General features: G+C 42.7%; 1 protein-coding gene across 8 annotated transcripts in view; it reads left to right on the top strand.

Moving 5' to 3' along the window:
* The window catches only part of KANK1 (KN motif and ankyrin repeat domains 1), a 212828-nt gene that overhangs the window by 178352 nt on the left and 20629 nt on the right, over positions 1 to 13847 (top strand). For 6 of the 8 annotated variants that reach the window (XM_040247495.1, XM_040247648.1, XM_040247565.1 and 3 more), the window contains one exon: positions 5345 to 8017. In XM_040247495.1, coding sequence (XP_040103429.1) covers positions 5345 to 8017 — 2673 coding nt within the window. Of the gene's footprint in view, positions 1 to 3266; positions 3323 to 5344; positions 8018 to 13847 lie in introns of those variants that run through there. The other 2 variants (XM_040247813.1, XM_040248039.1) reach the window with 2 other exon arrangements.

The following is a 13847-nucleotide window of genomic DNA, read 5'->3' as shown; positions in this document are numbered from 1 at the left end:
AGAGTCGGACACGACTAAAGTGACTTAGCAGCAGCAGCAGCAGCAGCAGCATTAATTATACATATAAGGTAAACATATATGTGTCATTTTTTTTATTTGGTCCTCACATCACATTTGAGTACTATCACATTTTAACTGGTCCCCTGGAATTTAATCTCTTTCCCTACCTCAGTCTAATCCACACACAGCTGTGAAGACACTCCTTGTTGATCGTTTCAGTCCCTAGCACATGGCCTGGTGTGCGATCTCTCAGTGATGAGATTCCCCTGCTCCAGGACCCAGTGCAGTATCCCCTTCTGTACTAGGTCACCCCCTCTCTTCTAGCCTCCTCTTTCTTTGCACTACAAGGCTCTTACCTGGCTCATCAACCCCGCTTTCTATTTTACTCTGTCATCACTTACCTTGTCTTCAGAACTTATCTCCTGGTTAACTCCAGTATTGATCATTTTTTCATATATCATCAGATTGTTCTTGTTGATAATATACTTTTGTAACTGACCTAACTTAGTGTTATGTTTCAGGTGTTTGGCATTTATCTCACATCTAGACTGTACCTCCTTTCATTTCTTATAAATCCTTCCTCCTACTCTTTCCACTGAATAGGACCATTTTATGCACCCAATTAAGCTTTCAATAAATGCTATATAATGAAGGTAGAGGTGGTGCCAGGAACAGTCTCTACCTCTGGATTTCCAGACATTCAGAAAATTCTTGTAAACACCAGGGACACCCCTCTGATTCCAGACTGTTTAACTGGAAGCTGTTACTTTCCGGATTCCAGTTGCAGATAACAGCCAGTGGTTTCTGGCTTCATATAAGCTCTGTTAGTCCAAAAGGGCTTTTTAGGCAGTTAGCAGTCTCCTTAATAACCCATTTAGAGACTTTTTTTTTCACATTGTATTTACACTTCCTTAATTATTCTTGAATTTATCAATTTTTTGTGATGAAAATGTTTTAATGTAAGATCTCCCCAGTTTATTACTAAACATTTTTCTTTTCAAGATCTGGTCCTAATCTTCTTTCTTATTTTTTTTTTTTTCTTTTTGTGAGGGGGAGAAGACAACACTGGTCAAAGAGTACTATATCCATTAGAGTTCAATTTAGCTCTCAGTAACAGGAACTCCAAGCAAACAATAGCTAAACAAAATTAAATATAAATTCACATAAATGTGTAGAGGGAGGTAAGTTTTCCAGGAGTAGTATAGTGCCCTGATCCACAAAACTCTTATGACCCAGGTTCCTTCAAGCACCTTGTTCCTCCATCCCTCAGTGTGATCTCAAGTCCAAAATAGCAGCTACTGTTCCAGTCATTACATCTGCATTCCAGACAGCAAGACAGAAAAAGAAACAAAGAGAAATACATCTTCCTTTTTAGATGTCAAAGAACTAGTCCTGTGTCTTGTAAGGAAGGCGTCTGGGGAGTGTTGCATGACATATCTGCTTATGGACATACAGCAAAAGAAGCTGGGAAAATACTGTGTTTATATTTCCCCAGTTAAACAAAGGGAGTCCAGTTCATGTGGAAGGGTGAGGTAGCACATACTGAGGAACATTTAGTTATCTTTGCTCTGACTGCCCCATACATTCTTCTGCCATATGAGCTATCTTGGAGTTTATTTCAATACATTCCAATGTATTATTTCAGTATTCAGAACAGTGACTTGTAATCATATTTTTAAAAGATGAATACCTATATACTGTAAAAAAAATTTTAAACCATGAAAAAAACATTAAAATCATCCATGATTCCAGAACCTAAAGATAAATACTGAAACAGCATCATATAAGAAATGTCCTTAACACTAATATAGAACAAGCAACTTCAGACTACAGAGTATTTAAATGTTTTTCAGAGATCTTAGTTATACTGTATATTCAGTTATTACTTCAGTAAACATTATAAAACATCTTTATTCATAGCATCTTGTTAATTCATGTGTGGTTGGAAGGGAGAGCAAGGAAGGAGCTTTTAAAAATTAAATTTGTTGCTCTCAGTCCATTACAGAGAGACAAGACAAACACATGAAAAAGTTGGGAAATCAGGGCACTGTAAGTGACCTGTTTGTGTTAATGTATGTAAAGGTAGATTGGAAAGCAGAAAATAAAAGAATCATGACACTAGGTATCTTTACTTAAGAGTAGAATAATTTGTACTGTGAAGAATTGTTTGAAAAATGACACCTTGAGAAATACATCTTTTTTAGTTGCTAGAGAATGAAATTTGGATTACAAGTCCTCAGGAGAATCGGAATCGAGCACTATTAGGAAATAATCAAGCTCAACACAGTTAAATTCTAACCTCCCTTGGTTCCCAGATTTAGAAGTCCAAAGTTCATCTGGGGATAATTCAGCGTGACCTGTACCTTTCCTGAACTTCAGAAATAATTAAAGATAAGTCGGTTGAATTTCTCTGGAAAGTGTGACATGTTTTGTTTTCTAAACCTTGACGTTACTGCATTTTAAAAGTTTTGAAGAGTAATAAACTAAAATTAACCTTTCCTAAGGAAAACACTTAAGTGGGAAAATTAGCTATGTTAAGACATACACAGAAAAACAAGAGCTATACCAAAATACTAAAAATTGCCACTAGGTGGTGAGATATGAGTGACTTTTTCTTTAAATGGTTTGTGGATAGCATTTTTAAAAATTCCTTTTCCTGTTTTTTAAAATTGAAGTATTGTTGCTTTACAGTATTATACTAGTTACTGTGTATGTGTGTACAGCATAGTTTTTTTTTTTTTTTAAGCGAGGTGGTTTTTAAAAAGTGTTTTTAAAAGAAGCGTTCAGTCGTGGCAAAGGCTCAGCGGAGATCACCGTTCAAGGATAACTCTGGTGTGCGGCGCCGGGCGCTGGGAACCCGTGCACGCGGGGGCGGTGCTGAGACCCCGCCGTGAACAGTGGGGCCCTTTGTGCCCCGACTTGACTTGTTCAGGTGGCCCAGAGCCGAGGCCGCTAGTTGCCGCAGCAGAACACACACTCTTTCACGAGGAAGGGACCGGTGCGACAGAGACAGAGTCTCTCTGTGGAGACGTTTAAACTGCCGGCTTTATTTTGACTCTTGGCAGAATTGGCAAGAGGAACACAGGTTCTCGAAAGCTCCAGGCTTCCTGCTTGCATTGCGAACGCGGGACAGAGCCGCTCAGTGTGCGGGGGTGGGGTCGCCGGGCCGCCGAGAGCTCATTGGTGCGGCTCCGGCCTATGGCGTGTGAGCCCGGCCCGCTGCCGAGTCTCCCGGTGTCCACCCTCCTTCTCTGAAGGGTGGAGGGCCTGGGCCCGCGAGCTGGAGTGCGGCAGGCCAGCCGGAGAGCGCAGCGGGCGCCCGGTAGGTGTGCGACCGGTGGGCGGGGGCGCGGCAGGGGCTCCCCCCGGGGCTCAGCCCCCCGGCCGCGGCTGGGCGGCAGCAGGGAGCGCTGGCTTCAAGGGTCTGGGCCAGCCCAGTTTAGAGTCTACCTGCCCCAAGCCTGCAGTTTTTCTTTGCTTATGGAGTTTCAGACAGCCCTGGAAACAGGTCTGGCTGCATACTTTGAGTGAGCATGTTGTCCTTGTAGAGTTAAAAAGGAAAGAAAGAAGACACGTTCTCTTAGCTGGAGCACAAGTTTTCCGGCGCCGCGCTCCTTGTCAGCGTACCCTTCCTTAGGTCAAAAAATGTTTGCTGCTGAGCACCTCTTTCCAACAGAATTCTTATCCACGTGCCTTAGAATTGAAATCTTATTCAGAAATTTTAACAGCTAGAACAAGTTAATGGCGTTTTAAATGACGATACGAAGGGTACTTTTTATTCCTGTCTCTGGCAGTTTTCTTTTTTGTACTTTTCTTTCCAGCATTTTAGAGGGAAGCGGGCAGATGTAGGCAAAAGGTTTGTTCAGCATTCACACTGTGGGGTGTCACATTCGGCACTGCTGAGTGTGGGAAGCACATACCGGCAGTCCAAATTGCTGCAAGTACCTGGGCCTTGACAGCAGGTAGGTGGGCTTTTATGCCCAGGATAGGAGTAGCCATAGGGCTTCCCTCCTGGCTCAGAAGGTAAAGAATCTGCCTGTGATGCAGGGGATCAGGCTTGGATCCCTGGGTCAGGAAGATGCCCTGGAGAAGGGAGTGGCTACCCACTCCCAGTATTCTTGCCTGGAGAATTCCATGGACAAAGGAGCTTGGTGGGCTACAGTCCATGGGGTCACAAACAGACAGCACTGAGCAACTAACACTAGAGGTAGGGGTGCTGATGGCTTGCATTTTAAGTCACTACTTTGGGATCCTTCCCATAACACTCAGATGCAGATCTTGTTATCATGACTCTAGGAAAACACATTGTTTAATACTACAGTGTAAACAAAAACAACTTTGGTTTTCAGTTTGAAATGCATAGCTCAGGTCAGCAGCAAGATCTATGCCTTGAAAGTTTCATATTTCCTTTTCTAACCATTTGGTTTAGCCAGAAGTGGCGTTTGTCGAATGCCATTTGATCCAGTGTTTGGAGTATAAGTTTGCCCTTATTTCATTCTCCCTTTGCATCTATTTGGATCCATCACAAATACAAAACAAGGTATTCTTGAAATAGTGGATGTTTTGTCCAGAAGAAGTCAAAGAGGGGGAAAAAAAAAAAAAAACTTCTCCTCCTCTGTTGGGATAGAGTTTGTTTTGTTTTTAAATAGGAAACCACAAAATATAGTTGAAGTCTATGCACAAACTGTTCTTGCCCCCTTGCTGCTGGAGTTAGTCACGCAGTGTCCCGTGTGCCCCAGCGTTCTCTGCAAGGAAGGTGTCTAGGCAAATTGTGATCTTGTAGGGGTGGTCAGGCGCTGCAGTACCTCAGCCACCATTTAGAAAGACTGTGTAGTTTCCAAAAGAGCAGTAGGTGGGTAAACTCATGTCCAGGCTTCCTGGCTCTCCACTGATGTGTTCTGTTATTTTAAGACTTCTCACTTTTTCTGCCTCAGAGTACACTTTATAAAATAGCCGTCTTAGTGACTGCTATACTTCAAGGGACTGTAGACAGAAAATGAAATTATCTACTTGAAAATGCTTTCAAGTCTTCAGTGATTCTTTAAAAAACTCAAGTACTTGGTAAGGACTTACTATGTGGCTGGCTCTTAAAAATAATTTTCTCATTACATTCTTTTAACAGCCTTATGATTTAAATACTTGTATTTCCATTTTTACTCAGGTGAACTGAAGTTCTGAGAGGTTTGTTAACACCCATTTGTTAAGTTGTAGATTCAGGATTAGAACATAGATTTGTAAGCTCTTAAATCATATTTGCTTACCGTGCTACAACATACACAAATACTAGTTTTTATCATTGTGTGTGTTAATGACATTATAATAATCTCCCCCCTCTCTCTCTTAGGAAAAGCAGATGATATTCTGAATGGAGAACAAGACAGGGAACAAAAAGATCCTTATTTTGTGGAGACCCCCTATGGTTACCAACTAGACTTAGATTTCCTCAAATACGTGGATGACATACAGAAAGGAAACACCATCAAGAAAGTGAACATCCAGAAGAAGCGGAAGCCATCTGGGCCATGCCCAGACTCCAGGGCTGCACCTGGCCAGCACGGCGTGTGGACTTCCACTGAATCCCTCTCATCCTCCAACAGTGATGACAACAGGCAGTGCCCCAGATTCCTCCTAGCCCGAAGCCAAGTTACATCAACCCCAATCTCAAAGCCACCTGCCCCTCTGGAGACCTCTCCTACTTTTCTTACCATCCCAGAAAGCCGACAGCTGCCACCACCATCACCACAACTCCCAAAGCACAACCTTCATGTCACCAAGACACTGATGGAGACCCGGAGAAGACTCGAGCAGGAGAGAGTCACCATGCAGGTGGCACCTGGTGAGTTCCGAAGGCCCAGGCTGGCCAGTTTTGGGGGCATGGGCTCCACCAGCTCCCTTTCCTCCTTTCTGGGTTCTGGAAACCACAATCCCATCATGCCCCAACTTCAGAATGGATGCCAAGGCAATGGGGATTATGGTGGCTATGCCCCACCTGCTGCCACCACCTCCTCCATGGGGAGCTCCATCCGTCACAGCCCCCTGAGCTCAGGGATCTCTACTCCAGTGACCAACGTGAGCCCCATGCACTTGCAGCACATCCGTGAGCAGATGGCCATTGCCCTGAAGCGCCTGAAGGAGCTAGAAGAGCAGGTGCGAACCATTCCTGTGCTCCAGGTAAAGATCTCTGTCCTGCAAGAGGAGAAAAGACAGCTGGCTTCACAGCTGAAAAACCAAAGAGCGGCATCCCAGAACGATGTCTGTGGTGTGAGAAAGCGGTCCTACAGTGCTGGGAATGCATCCCAGCTGGAACAGCTGTCCAGGACCCGGAGGAGTGGTGGGGAATTATACATTGACTATGAGGAGGAAGAAATGGAGAGCGTGGAGCAGAGCACTCAGAGGATAAAGGAATTCCGGCAGCTCACAGCAGACATGCAGGCCCTGGAGCAGAAGATCCAGGACAGCAGCTATGAGGCCCCCTCTGAGCTCAGGGAGAATGGGGAGTGTCAGCCTCAAGAGTTCCGGTCTGTGGCTGTGGGCGCCGATGAGGACATGAACGACATTGTCATGTACCGCAGGGGCGCCAGGCCCTGTAAGGATGCTGCTGTAGGCGTGGTTACTGAGACAAGGAATTCTGGGGTCAGCGTGACAGAAGCCATGCTTGGAGTGACTACTGAAGCTGACAAAGAAATTGAGCTGCAGCAGCAGACCATAGACGCCTTGAAGGGTAAGATCTATCGCCTGGAAGTACAGCTTAAAGAAACCACCCATGACCGGGAGATGACTAAACTCAAGCAAGAGCTGCAAGCTGCTGGCTCGAGGAAGAAAGTTGATAAAGCCGTGATGGCCCAGCCACTTGTTTTCAGCAAGATGGTGGAGGTGGTGGTACCCACCAGAGACCAAATGGCTGGCAGTCACGTGGATGTGGTTGACACATGTGTGGGGACATGCGTGCAGACAAGTAGTGTAGGCATCTCCTGCCAGCCCGATCATGAGAATAAAGAGGTGGGGCCTGAGCTGCCCATGAATTGGTGGATTGTTAAGGAAAGGGTGGAAATGCATGACAGATGTGTTGGCCGGTCAGTGGAAACGTGTGACAAGAGCGTAGGTATGGACATCGGTGTCTGTGAAACGGGCAGCAACACGGAGGAGTCCGTGAGTGACCTGGCACTCCTCAGGACCAACCTGAATCTCAAAGAAGTGCGCTCCATCGGCTGCGGAGATTGCTCTGTTGATGTGACCGTCTGCTCTCCAAAGGAGTGCACCTCCCGAAGCGTGAACACAGAGGCTGTCAGCCAGATGGAAGCTGCCGTCATGGCAGTGCCTCGGACTGTGAGCCAGCACACCAGCACAGTTCTAGAACAGGTGAGCCAGTTCACCAACACTGAGGTGGCCACTCTCACAGAATCCTGTACCAACACTTCCCTTAGCACTGTGGACAAGCAGACCAGCACCCGCACTGTGGAGATGCGGACGGTAGCCGTGGGAGAAGGCCGGGTCAAGGACGTCAGCTCCACCAAGATGCGGTCCATCGGAGTGGGCACGGTGCTCTCTGGCAACGCTGGGTTTGACAGGCCATCAGCTGTGAAGACCAAAGAGTCAGGCGTGGGGCAGATCAGTATTAACGACAACTATCTGGTTGGCCTCAAAATGAGGACCATAGCATGCGGTCCTCCCCAGTTGACAGTGGGGCCGACAGGCAGCCGGAGGAGTGTAGGTGTCGGGGACGAGCCTGTAGGAGAGTTCGTGGAGAGCCCCCAGCCCCAGGCACTGTCTGGAGTGGAGACAGGCTTGGATCACTACATCGAGCGTGTCCAGAAGCTGCTGGCGGAACAGCAGGCGCTGCTGGCTGAGAACTACAGTGAGCTGGCAGAAGCTTTTGGGGAACCTCACTCACAGATTGGCTCCCTCAACTCCCAGCTCATCAGCACCTTGTCGTCAATCAACTCTGTCATGAAGTCTGCAAGCCTGGAAGAGCTCAGGCACCCTGCCTTCCTGAAAACCAGCTTGGGTAAGGTCACAGGTAGGTGGCACTTCTGAAGGACCTAAGAGTGAGGGAGGGTGGGGACAGTGGAAATCGAGGAGGGATTTATTTTTTTTTTTTCTACTGCTGGAGCCAATTTTTTGAACCATGGAGAAAACTTTAAAGTCGTAATAGGTAGAATGAAAACCAAGAATCTAAACCCATAAACAGCTCTGCTGATTCTCATTATCTGGTAGTTTCATTCCCCTGGCTGAGGACTAAGACTAGAAGAAGAATAGCAAGGTAGTGTTGCCTGGCTTAGGGGCTGTCTTCTGAGGCTGCTAGTTTGATAGATGTCTTTTAGTTATTTACTTGCTGATTTTACACAGGGCAGCCTGAAAAAAAAGTCACTGTTTTCAACCACAATTACCTGTATAATACGATCAATAAAGAAAATACCGGTATGAAGTGTTTTTAACTAAAACTTTTAGGGGAGAGAGACTCTGTCAATTCATGCAAATTCATTAATTCAGCAAGTAATGATTAAATTCCTGCTCTAAGTATAGATGTGGGGTCCTGTTCTCATAGTGCTTACATTATTCCAGTTGGGACACAGGCAATAAAAATATACTTCAATATGTTGGGAAGTGATATATGTTATGAAGAAAAGAACTTCACTTAGAGAAACAGTGAATGATGGTGGAAAGGTGGGGACTGCTGGAGATAGAATGGTCCAGGAAGGCCTCTCTGACAGGGAGCCAGAACTCTGAGAGAAGGGAGGCCTTTCCAACACTGTTTTTTTTGTTAGAGGATTACATTTTTTGTCTTTCTCATATTTTCCCTTGTTCATCGGGATTCCTGTTCACCCTTGCTTTTCTTTAAATTGAAGTTTATAATGAAGAAATTACCCTGGAAGATTCAGTGACGTATGCTGTATCCCTGTGAGCCGCACTGAAATGAGCTCTCTTGTCAGTTGCGTGTGGTTCTCATTGTGCATATTATCATCCTACCGCTGAGCTCCATTCCTGGCTCTTCACCTCTCGTGAACCAACGTGACTTAGGGAAGGAAAGTCATCCTTCTTTATACTTCATTGTGAAATGGTCATTCGAAGGGCATCCATCCCGTAAGATTGTCAGTGTGTTCATCACCGGCTTACAGTGAGCATAGGGACCTTTGTTGTCCTTGGGGTGGTGCTGCTAGCATGCCAGTCTGGTTTCTTTTGTTGACATGCTAAACAGTAGTGTGAGGTTTGCAGAGTTACTAAAACTTAACACACTCTGCTCTAGCCAAGTGCAACACATAAAATGAATTAAAATGCTTTAAATGATTGGTATGGTGTGCATTAAATTTAATTTTATGTGAAAACATGCAGCAGAGACTTAAATGTAAGTTAACAAAAATTTCAAATTCTTTGTTTCCTTCTAGAGCCAAAAAGGCAATGATTAACATAGACTGAAATAGATTATTTTTTTTCACGGTTTTTTCGAAATAGATTATTTTTGTATCTTCTGAGGTTTCACCTGAAAACCTGAATTAATGTTCGTTTTTTAGTGACTGTGCTGTGAAACAGATAGCTTATTGTGGACGGAAAAAGGAACATGGCAGTGACAGCTGATGTACAGCAGATTTTTGCCTTTTGGAGCCAAGAGTCTAATGAATATATAGGGAGTCATTTTAGCTAGAGTAAAGGGATTAAAATGATGTGTGAACTAAAGCAAGGTCTTAAGTAACTAATAATATGTCTGTTTCCACTACTTTTTAAAAATCATGATGTCAGATGTTGAAGTCAAAAATGAGACTCTTAAACCTCCAGACACAGATGGCACAGCGCATCATCCGTTCTGAGAGCGTTTTCCTGCCAGGCTTCCTCCCTCCTCCCCAAACCAGGGTTTCTATTTCACATTCTTGCCAGAAATACTCAGCTGTATTGTTGGTATAATCCGCCCAATACCCGGAGCATCAAGACTCGGGTGGAGGTTTTGTCTGGCTGTGTTGCAGTGTTTTTTGGTCTATTTCCAGTCACCCTGACATTCCAGACATCACTGTTTAGATCTGACCCTGCACATGAACACCTACTTAATCAGCTAAAATGCAGGAAACCTACAACATTCATGAACAAAACATAAATATTTTTTATAGCACTTATTTGATCATAGTGGCAGCTCCCTCTTGGAGCATGCAAGAACAACTTTAAAGTATTTCTGTAATTCCCATCGCATTTGTATTTTGCTTTAAAGTTCTAATGAAGGAATTTGGTTGAGAACTTAACCTAGAGAAGTAAAATTTTATTATCTAGTGTGGGTTGTATGGGGTGAAAATGAAAGTGGCTTGATGTAGTAGAGATCTCAACATCTACAGGCTGTGAAGAGTGAAAGTGTGTCAAATATACTCCAGCTTATTGTGCACCCTGAACACTAGAGAATATTGTTCATGTACAATCTGGAATACATTTCTGTATATATATGATCACTTATGGGAACCTAGTATTTTAGTTTAAAGAATTTACATTTGGGCTCCAAAGCCAGGTGTTCTGGGTTCGAATTCCTTCTCAGCACTAGGACAGGTTGTCTTTGTTCCTCACAGGGTTGAAATGAATCTTTAGTGAATCAGTATGAATGAAGCGTTTGGAATAGTCTGCAACACAAAGTATAAATGCTGGCTGTCCTTGCTGTTAACTGTTTTCCATACTTATAAAAATGGAAAGGTAGGTCTAGAACAAACTGCCAAACAAACATGCTATGAATAGTCTTTTGTGTTTAATGCAGATTTTTGTCTTCATAATTTTGCCTAGCCGTCGCCTTCCCCTGCCCCCTATTATTATACCTCTCCAGGTAACACTTTTATCAAGATTACTATAACAATGAGAAAACACAAAAAGAGTAGAAGAAATTTTCAATTCAGATTCTTCTGTAATCTGTGTCAAAGCTCAAAATGAAGCCCCAAATTAAACTAGGTGTATATTAGTACCAAGCCCAGAGAATCCTCTTCAGTTTTCCAAGGGTTGAAGATTGGAAGTTATCACTTTTTAATATGCAAAATAGCATTATTTTAACAGCATGATCATAATGCCTCGCACACCTGTTCAGTTTCTTGAAGTTATAACTGGAGTATGTGCTTATAACAAGTTAACAGTTCAGAAGAACGCAAAATACTGAGAGCCTACCTCATGCTGTCATGGGGTAACCCCTTGTGTTTGGTATGTTCAGGGGTGCAATTCTGTATTTCAGAGACATCATTCTTTTATATTTGAATCATATATGAAACATCACAGACATTTTTTCAGGATTTGAGAGAGAATGTCGCAGTTTTGATGCATCTGAATTTGATGGTAATCAAAGATGATCTATAAAGTACTTTTAATGTATTTAATATTTTCTTTCATGGAATTAAAAGGTTAAGAGGAAATAAGTTTCTCAGAAACCTCAGGAAAAACATGGTTATTCTTTCTGTGAATTAACTGGATTGTTTTGGTTTGAGAAGTGGATTACTTTTTCTTTCTTTTTTTTTTTTTTACCTCTGCAGAGAATATTCTAGACAAATGTCTTGCAGTTACAAATATTCTAAAAATATGTGACTGTCTCTGAGCAAATAACAAACAGAACTATCTATAACTGTGGAACCTGTCTGCCACATGATTTATATAAAATTCATCTCTCATTCTCAAATAAAAGAACTGCTTTTTAAATCAGCTTCCATATTTGTACTCTTAGTTATCTTGGGTTTGCTAAAGAAAAAAATTTATGAACTTGAAGTCATTCCTGTAACTGTGAAAGCAATTTTGTAGACAGAGATCTGAGCCAAAGCAAAAACAGGGAAAATAAGGTCATTACAAAATATCATTTCTAGTTAGTTTCCTTAATTCAAATCATACACCATTTACTGGTCCCAGTACCTCTCTTTAAAATCACAATTTGCTTTTAGTAATGCCATAAGAGCATTGAATAATCCAAACCAAATGTTTCTGGAACATTGTATGTGAGAGCATGATGTGAAAGTCTTCTGACCCAGAGGTCAGAGAGCTGATGTCTGGTACTGGTTGCCCAAGAGCTTGCAGTCACGCCTAGGCTGAGCAGTATTGGGCTGCCGTGTCCTCCTATGTCGTGAGAGGGTAGGTTTAGATTTTTGTTGCATGGGGCCCTTTCAGCAGGATTATTGTATAAAATTAGCTCTTCACCAGGCTGCCCATCAGATTCATCTGAGAAACATTTTTTCCCCAAATTTGTGATTTTCAGCTGCCACCCACTGCTACCACTCAATAAGGCACACTCAAGTCCCATTTCTGGGAAATATTGTGGAATAAACAGCCTTAAAGTGAGTGCTATTAATCTGGGCTCCATGGCTTCATGAAATAGTTTTGTGTTTGGAATTTTTGTAAAGAAAGTGCATAATTTTTATCAGACTCTGAAAAGGGATAGCTGACCGTCCCCACCCCGCTCCCCCAATGCCCAGATTGAAATTACAGATCTAGGACATCTGTTACTGACCTTGGGAAAAACACTTCAGCCTTGAGAAAAATCATAAAGTTTTAAAATCGGTCCACCCTCTTTGTGAGCCCTTCAGTTGACTCTTGTTTGAAAATAGTTTCTTAAAAGAGAAACTGATGCTTTATCATTTTAGATGAGTATTAGTGAAATAAGTATATGCACTCGGGGAAGAGATACAAGTTTACTTTGACACTTCTACTCTGAATGAATCTGTGAAGTATGTAGTTCATTTCTGGCTAAAGCATAGAGATAGGTGGTTTTTAAGAACAGAAGTGGCATTTAGTTCCTGGATGTCCATTCATAAATGATGAAGGGAATTGTTGGTAATGGTTGATGGTTACAATCACTGGTTCTTCCTTCAATCAGCAAGTCATTTGTATCTCAGTAAACATATTTAAAGTTTGCTCTGTCCTCATCTCTGTTCAGATCAGTTGACAGCTATGAATTCGTTGTCAACTGTATGCAAAGTGTAGTACTGAAACAGAGAGACAAAGTGGTGTAAGCCTTGAACTTGTAATCCAGTTGAGAAGCAAAAACACATATACCAGAAATATGAATGATAACCTGTGGAGGTTAGCCACCGAATAATGTGAAAATAAAAGTGCTTGAATAATTCAGCTTCAGTTAAATTCTCTGAGCTTTAGGGAGAAGATGAGCTTAGGATAGAGAGGACGTTAGCTGTATCTGGAAGAACACAAGAGCACATCGGCTTAACCCAGTTTTTAGTTAATGCAGCCTGTCAAGTGTGGGTTTTCTGGGTCAAGTCTTGGATTGGTGTGTAATTAAATGTGGGTGGGGTTGTGGTGAGGGGAGCATCTGATTCTTGATACACTCTAGCGTTTTAATTTCCAAATACCCACTTTTAGATACATTCATGACAGCTATCTGGTACCTCTCAGGAAAATACTAAAATGGCCCTAGAAATTACACTGCAATTCTCACCATTTAGTGACTTTATGTTGGTGGCCACAAGCATGGGTATTCAAGGAGAGCTCTGAGAGATGAGCCTACAGACAGGAAGGGATTGTCCTGTCTCCTCCATCAAAGCTACATACTTTCCACTCAAAAGCAGTGTGTACCAGTGAAGGCGATCCTTCATGAATAATCTCTACTGTCTGTTCCCCAAACTAACATGTGGAGTGAAAAGGGTACATTTGTGCTCAAGCCCTTTTCCTATGGAAAAAATAGAAGTGTTATTTTAGACCCATTTGAATTCTTAGTTACACTTTTGAGAAAATGCCTAAATGAATGGCTTCCATTATGACTCAGAAATTTCAGTCCTACTTCTTTTTGACAAGTAAGCTAGATGTTCTTTAAAAATCAAATCAAATGTTTAACTGAAAGTCTGGCACAAAAACATAATTAAATAGTTGGCCACACTGTTCATAGTTGTGTTTTCAGAAAG

This window comes from Oryx dammah, unplaced genomic scaffold (genome assembly GCF_014754425.2).
Source record: "Oryx dammah isolate SB20612 unplaced genomic scaffold, SCBI_Odam_1.1 HiC_scaffold_1, whole genome shotgun sequence".
Classification (NCBI taxonomy): Eukaryota; Metazoa; Chordata; class Mammalia; order Artiodactyla; family Bovidae; genus Oryx; species Oryx dammah.
This window is presented reverse-complemented; position numbering and strand designations above follow the sequence as displayed.